This window comes from Nematolebias whitei, chromosome 11 (assembly GCF_014905685.2).
Source record: "Nematolebias whitei isolate Nwh7 chromosome 11, NemWhi1, whole genome shotgun sequence".
In the NCBI taxonomy this organism is placed as follows: Eukaryota; Metazoa; Chordata; class Actinopteri; order Cyprinodontiformes; family Rivulidae; genus Nematolebias; species Nematolebias whitei.
Genome location: NC_056508.1, coordinates 2,212,421 through 2,220,623, shown reverse-complemented (window position 1 = coordinate 2,220,623; position 8,203 = coordinate 2,212,421). Strand labels below are relative to the sequence as shown.

Genomic DNA, 8,203 nt, shown 5'->3' with positions numbered 1-8,203 from the left:
ATATATATATATATATATATATATATATATATATATATATATATATATATATATATATATATATATATATAATACTTAATTACACACATTTGAGTAGATGTAATAAATTACTTTAATTCCTGATTAAATGCAATTCATCCTGCCATACTGCAGTGTCTTCAGACTTTGCCAGCAAATTAAAAGTTGAAGCTTAATCATTAAATTATTATCTTTGTGTTAGATTTATTTATAAATCACATTTAAACACTGCTTGTACCAATTAAATAAAAAGTAACACACTTTCTCTATCACTGTCATTAATCAACAAACAAACAAACAGCTTCATCTCAGAGTCAGAGTCAGAGTTTCTTTATTGTCATTCGCACCTCATGTGGTACATGTGGTGGAGTGAAATTATGTACACGGGGTCCCAGTTACATCCAACAATAAAATGTATAAGAAAAACAGTAATAACATCTAAGATATGAACTAAGAAAAACATCAACTAAATATACACTAAGCACTCATAACATAAAAACATTGAACATCAGCACAAACATGAACATGAGTCTGTGAGCAGATGTGCACGCATGAACACATCAACATGAAACAGATCAGCAGCAACATTGAAACAGATCAGCAGCAACATGAAACAGATCAGCAGCAACATGATATGGTTTTTTCACAGTGATTATTCTAGTTAGAGATTCATGAGTCTAACAGCCTCAGGGTAGAAGCTCTTCCTCAGTCTATTGGTTCTACACTTAATGCTCCTTAACCTCCTTCCTGAGGGGAGTGGGGCAAAAAGTGTGTGTGCTGGGTGAGTGTGGTCCTTCATGATGCAGGTGGCCCTCTTCCTGCATCTGGAGGTGTAGATGTCTGTGATGGTGGGGAGGCTGACTCCAAAATCTTCTGTGCAGCCTTCACCACTCTCTGCAAAGCTTTTCTTTCTGCAGCTGTGCAGCCTCCATGCCACACATTGATGCTGGAGCACAGGATGCTCTCCACTGCACACCTGTAGAAGGAGGTGAGGACTGAGCTTCCCAGACCAGCTCGCCTCAGCCGTCTGAGGAAGTAGAGTCTCTGATGAGCTTTCTTGATCAGGCTGGTGGTGTTGTTGCTCCAGCTGAGGTTGTCATTCAGGTGCACACCCAAGTACTGTACTGAATCTTCAGACAGACTGACGTTACGTTTTCTCTCTTGAAACAGAACAATGTGTTTAATTGTAGAGACTCACCTACAACACGAGTTGTATCAGCTGCAGCTCCTTCTTCCTCCTCGTGACTCCGACATGTTTATGTTTATCTCTGTGGTTCTCCCGTGTCGTGTTGTCACTTTTCAAAGCTGCATGCTTCTCATTTTTTATCTTTGTGAAGTTCTCCCACTCTTTGGAGGACTTGGGTCAAACAGTTTTCGCTGCGTTGGTCATTTGTAAAATTTACTTATTTTCCTTTGAAAACAGCCTCTGCTCTGTTTCCGACTCCCCCCTCGCTCTGTTCAACTCGTGCTGCAGAGTTGTTTTTTTTTTCAAACTTTATTCAGTCAGTCAGCATTGACAATGAACTGCCCGTGAACAAAACGAAACGGCTCCGCAGCGCCGTGAGAGATGCATAATCGCGCGACACAACGAATCAATAATGAAATTCGTTGCCAACGCTTTTAATCATCGATTTTTATCGATTTTATCGATTCGTTGTTGCAGCCCTAGTCCTAGCTCATTTCAGGTCAACGGGGACAACGGCATGATTCTGAATAAAAATTAATTATTATCCAGATGAGTTTGGATGGAAGCCTGCAGCAACTCCGATGCAAACTCCGGACTTCTCTCGAGCACCACGCATCGCTGCTCCTCTGCGCTTCACTCCGCTTCTCTGCACGTCACCCTGCTCGTCTGCTCCTCCGCACCCCACAGCACCAGAGGCCACTCCCGGCGAAAAACGACAAAACTGACCAGAGAGGCTGAAGTCGTCACTGGTCCGGTTCTGCTCCAGTCCGGCTCCGGCACTCTACAGCACGAGAGGCTACCTCCGGTGAACAATGATGAGACTGGCCAAAGAGGCTGAAGTCGCCCCAGGCTAGGTTCTGCTCCGGTTCGGTTCCAGCAGCGCTTCAAAGCATCAGAGCGTTTCCTCTAGGCGAACACAACAATTTCCACAGAGGTGGACAGTCCTTTGTTTAAAGGTAACGGGCTCCTCACTGAAGCCGAGACCGGCTCTATTGAAGACAAAGTCCCCCACAGCCAACTTGGTTCGGTTCTGGTCCTGTTTGGGGACACAGGTACACTTCCTGTTCCTCCACACCGAATGAAGACGCCACGAAGGGCCAGTCCAACAGAAAGCCAGCGAAAAAGCCAGCAAATTACCACCCAGCAATTCTTGTCAGACCCAGGTAGAACCACAAGGTCCAGATGAGAAATTTGTTTGGGTCCAGAGAGAGAAAAAAAACACTGGATCTTCAATCGACAACTCCCCAGCTCGAGGGGTCACCTGGCCGGCAGAGTGTGCTCAGAGTGACCAGTGGGATGAGAGCGGCCGGTCCTGGACCGATAATATAAATATATGTGTATATATATATATTTATATATATATATATATATATATATATATATATTTATATAGGACGATCCCGTACGGCTCTCCGAGTCACTGAACACTGAATTCGGTTGGAAGGAGGACCAACTTTAGTCCAGTTCGAAAAACGGGCTGGGGGGAGTTGTCGTCCATCAGCTTACTGGAACCGGAAGTCGTCTCAGGGACTGAACAGAAACATTCCTATACAAAAATAATAATTGAACATTATTTATCTGAGGAGCAGCTTTGAGTTTAACTCCATCACGGAACTCTCATCTTGAGCGAGCATGAAGGCGACAGTGGAAAGAAAAACTCCCTCATGAGGAAGAAACCTTTATCAGAACCAGGATCAGGACAAGAGGACCATCTGCTTCAACCAGCTGGGTTTGGTAGGAATAGATACACAATGGCAGGTCAAGAATCGTGTTAAGATAGAAATAGTATCAAATGAAAACTATTCAATTTTAACAATTTATTTAAGGAAATTGGGTCAGTTTGTCCTCTAGTAGTCTAAACTTAAGGCAACATAAGCCGATCCCTAACTATAAGATTAATAAAAAAGGAAAGTCTTAATCCCAGTCTTAAAACTGGACAATGTGTCAGACTCACGGACAGAAACTGGAAGTTGGTTCCACAAGAGAGGAGCCTGAGAACTGAAGGATCTTCCTCCCATTCTGCTTTTAGAAACTATGGGGACCACGAGATAGCCTGCAGTCTGAGAGTGAAGAGCTCTGTTAGGAAAATATGGAACAATAAGATCTTTAATATAGGATGGAGCTAGGTTGTTGAGAGCTTTGTAGGTTAGAAGTCAGATTTTGAATTCAGTTCTGGATTTGACAGGGAGCCAACAGAGATAAACTAAAACTGGAGAGATATGATCTTTCCCAGTAACTCCAGTTAAGACTCTGGCAGCAGCATTTTGGATCAACTGAAGACGTTTTAAAGAAGTATTTGGACACCCAGATAATAAACCATTGCAATAGTCCAGTCTAGACGTGACAAATGCATGGACCAGTTTTTCTGCATCATCTTTAGATCAGATGTTTCTAATGTTAGTGATATTACGCAGGTGGAAGAAGGAGGTTCTAGTAATGTTTTTAATGTGGGGGATAAAAGACATGTCCTGATCAAAAATAACACCAAGATTTTTAACATTAGAGCAGGAGGACAGATTAATGCATCTAAGGAGGGAGAAAGACTGAAACATTCATTCCTAAGGTGCTCAGGTCCAAAAACCAAAACCTCAGTCTTGTCTGTGTTCAAAAGGAGAAAATTAAGGGTCATCCAGGTTTTTATGTCTTTAAGACATGCTTGTAGTCTAAGTAGCTGATTGGATTCATTGGGTTTAATGGACAAATATAATTGTGTGTCATCAGCATAACAATGAAAATTTATCCCATGCTGTTTAATAATTTTACCTAATGGAAGCGTAACGTAAAGAGTATTCGTCCAAACACTTTTCCTCCATATGTAAAATGAAGGTCATTATGGACAAACAGATTTTATTTATATCAGACCGCAGGACATGTCTCTGAATAATAACAGGACTTGTTTCACGTCAGATAATGATGCTCACTTTAGCAGCAGTCTTTTGTTGTAGGGTTGATACAAGCATTTTTCACCAACCTTCTCAGGAACACAGAACTCGATTCCTTTCTGAATTGTATGAAGGCAGGACATTCTCATGGAGTTTATACTGGTGTGTACTAGGGCTTTAACAGACTACTCGAGTAATCTACACATCGATTCCTAGGACATCTATCGAGTTTTTAAATTTCGCGTCGAGTATTTGTGGTGATGTCATTACGTCGCCGTTATGTCATTGCGTCATGTGTCACGTGATCCGCACCGGGTGCGGGTTACAAAATGGATTCCTCCAAGCAGACGGATGGAGCAGAGCAGACCCAGTTTTGGCAAACGGGTACAGAGCCTTGTGAAAGTATTCGGGCACTTAAACCCTTCAACCTTTTGCCACATTTCAGGCTTCAAACATAAAGATATAAAATTTTAATTTTTTGTGAAGAATCAACAAGTGGGACACAATCGTGAAGTGGAATGAAATTTATTGGATGTATCAAACTTTTTTAACAAATAAAAAACTGAAAAGTGGGGCGTGTAATATTATTGGCCCCCTTTACTTTCAGCGCAGCAAACTCAGTCCAGAAGTTCAGTGAGGATCTATGAATGATCCAATGTTGTCCCAAATGACTGATGATGATCAATAGAATCCACCTGTGTGTAATCAAGTCTCCGTATAAATGCACCTGCTCTGTGATAGTCTCAGGGTTCTGTTCAAAGACCAGAGAGCATCATGAAGACCAAGGAACACACCAGGCAGGTCCGAGATACTGTTGTGGAGAAGTTTAAAGACAGATTTGGATACAAAAAGATTTCCCAAGCTTTAAACATCCCAAGGAGCACTGTGCAAGCAATCCTATTGAAATGGAAGGAATATGAGACCACTGCAAATCTACCAAGACCCGGCCGTCCCTCTAAACTTTCATCTGGAACAAGGAGAAGACTGATCAGAGATGCAGCCAAGAGGTCCATGATCACTCTGGATGAACTGCAGAGATCTACAGCTGAGGTGGGAGAGTCTGTCCATAGGACAACAATCAGTCGTACACTGCACAAATCTGGTCTTTATGGAAGAGTGGCAAGAAGAAAGACATTTCTCAAAGATATCCATAAAAAGTGTTTAAAGTTTGTCACAAGCACCTGGGAGACACCAAACATGTGGAAGAAGGTGCTCTGGTCACATGAAACCAGAATCCAACTGTTTGGCCACAATGCAAAACGATATGTTTGGAGTAAAAGCAACACAGCTCATCACCCTGAACACACCATCCCCACTGTCAAACATGGTGGTGGCAGCATCATGGTTTGGGCCTGCTTTTCGTCAGCAGGGACAGGGAAGATGGTCAGAATTGATGGAAGATGGATGGAGCCAAATACAGGACCATTCTGGAAGAAAACCAGTTTGAGTCTGCAAGAGACCTGAGACTGGGACGGAGATTTATCTTCCAACAAGACAATGATCCAAAACATAAAGCCACATCTACAATGGAATGGTTCACAAATAAACGTATCCAGGTGTTGGAATGGCCAAGACAAAGTCCAGACCTGAATCCAATCGAGAATCTGTGGAAAGAGCTGAAGACTGCTGTTCACAAACGCTCTCCATCCAACCTCACTGAGCTCCAGCTGTTTTGCAGGAAGAATGGGCAGAACTTCAGTGTCTCCATGTTCAAAACTGATGGAGACAAACCCCAAGAGACTTGCAGCTGGAACTGCAGCTGGAACTGCAGCAAAAGGCGGAGCTACAAAGTATTAACGCAAGGGGGCCCAATAATATTGCACACCCCACTTTTCAGTTTTTTATTTGTTAAAAAAGTTTGACACATCCAATAAATTTCATTCCACTTCACGATTGTGTCCCACTTGTTGATTCTTCACAAAAAATTTAAATTTTATATCTTTATGTTTGAAGCCTGAAATGTGGCAAAAGGTTGAAAAGTTCAAGGGGTCCAGTACTTTCGCAAGACACTGTAGAACTGCATCAATAATGTGGAAATATTTCACTAAAGATGAATCTTCTGGTTCAACTACCGTAAGGAAACAGAGAATTAATCAACTTCCTGACTGTTTGGAGCTCGTTGCGAACCGGTGTTACACCATATTTTGTGACCACCGTATATTGTGACCGTAGGGGGTGGTGTTGTCCCAATAAATTCAAGTGTTATAGAAAAATCTGACTAAATTGTGAGTTAGTTTCAGATTTTGGAGATGTTGGCCGTCCACAGCCTTGTGCAGAGTTGTGTCCTGCCTGTTTCAGGCTAACGGGAATTGTGTGCTAATTGTTTTGTGTCATGCCCTGCTGTAAACATTCAGTGATTGCTGTTTTAACATCAACACAGTGACTGTTCACTTTGTGCACACTATGTTTGAGCTTGCCTCCATTTGGACATGCTAACGAGCTCTGCTCTGTTTCTGCAGGTGAGCAACAATGGCTGTGAACGTGTACGCAACCTCAGTGACCAGTGACAACCTGAGTCGTCATGACATGCTGGTCTGGATCAACGAGTCGTTACTGATGAACCTCACTAAGATAGAGATGTTGTGTACAGGTAAGAAACTAATGATGGATTAGATTTGATCTCTGCAGTATCTACACACAGTTAAAAAGACCCAGGATCTGTGATCCCACATTAAGAGCAGCACTGGTGTCTGGTTGATTAAAATGGTAAATAACACGTTTAGAACATGACAAAGCCTGTTTGATTTTTGTCTTCTATAGTTAATGTGCTCTGGTCCTTAGCTCGGTGTGAATTGGAACAACAGAAAGAGCAGCTCATCTTCATGCTGGTTGTGTGCACCCTCACGTTGTGTCAAAGTGGCCCATTCATGCTGTTCAACATGAGGCGTCATGGATCATTTTGACCCCAGGGCAGCAGCGGGGTGATCACATGTTGCACAGTGAAGGCTGCTCAGTGCACTGAGACCTGCTTCTGTTACTCTATAAACATAACTCCAAGCAGCATTCACTTTTCATTTATTTCACCTTATTTGATCATGTTAGACAGAACAAATGATCCTTTTCTTTTAGGATCTGGCCAAGACGCAGCAGATCTGAAGCAGTAAGACATCAGAGTGAAGTAATAAACAGCTACAAGCTAAACATCAACCCCTACAGACCAAGGTCTGTGTAACACAGAAAGAGCTAGAACAGGTCCATGGCACAAGAACGTAACAACACACAGTGAACAACAAAGTCCATGCTCAATAATCCAGGATTACAATCCCACATTTTTCAATCAGGTCATCTGGACAGTTTCTTTTTTTGTGCTGGAAGGTTTCGCCTTCGATCCAGAAGGCTTCATCAGTCAAGGAAACACACAACAAAACTGATTCTTCCCCCAACAGCTTACTCCAAGGTGGAACAAACCAGTTCACAGACAGTGAGGTGCATGTGCAAGGATCATGAAGGGATGCTGTCACTGAGCTTTTAAAAGAAGCAGATGGGAGAAAAGAAATGAGTTTTAGTTTGTAAATTGTTCCAATCATTAGCAGCAGAAATCTGAAATGAAAGGCTAAAGAAAATGCATGTGTTAACACAGCTCAATGCAGCTGCTGGAGTGGAGAAAACAGATGTTGCCATGGATGTTGAGTTACAAACATAGTGTAGCACTGAGGGTGTGGTTATCTCTTAAAAAACGAATATGAACGTTATAATGGAAAATGTTAGATCTTTAGTCAATTTGCAATGAGTGAAAACCAACAACGCCACCTGGGATTATACTCCAGGAAATAAAAGGACACGTAAGTTTGTTCTACTGGAGGAAGGAGACAAGATTCAAATAAACTTTACCAAATTTATTGTGGGGGTAATTTGCACAAGTTAAAAGTATGCAAAAAGTATTTTAAAATATGCAATACCGGAAAATTTCCTGATGCATGCTCAATAATCCAGGTAGAAAAATCTAAAAAAGTTAAATCTGGTCCTCTGGACATTCAAAAAAAAACAAAAAAAACAAAGCAAATCAACAAAAAAAATGTAGAAATGTTTCATCTCTCATCCGAGAGACTTCCTCAGTCTGAGGTGCTGTTTTCAGCTCAGTCTCTTAAATAGCACCTTCTCAGAGTGGATCAACCAG

At 41.9% G+C, this 8,203-nt stretch overlaps 1 protein-coding gene across 1 annotated transcript in view; it reads left to right on the top strand.

The window, feature by feature from the left end:
• LOC119416675 (microtubule-associated protein RP/EB family member 1) overlaps window positions 1-8,203 on the top strand; it is a gene marked incomplete at its 3' end in the record, with an annotated part of 47,620 nt that overhangs the window by 19,786 nt on the left and 19,631 nt on the right. Inside the window, 1 exon segment of the mRNA XM_037683859.1 lies at window positions 6,546-6,676. Coding sequence (XP_037539787.1) covers window positions 6,556-6,676 — 121 coding nt within the window.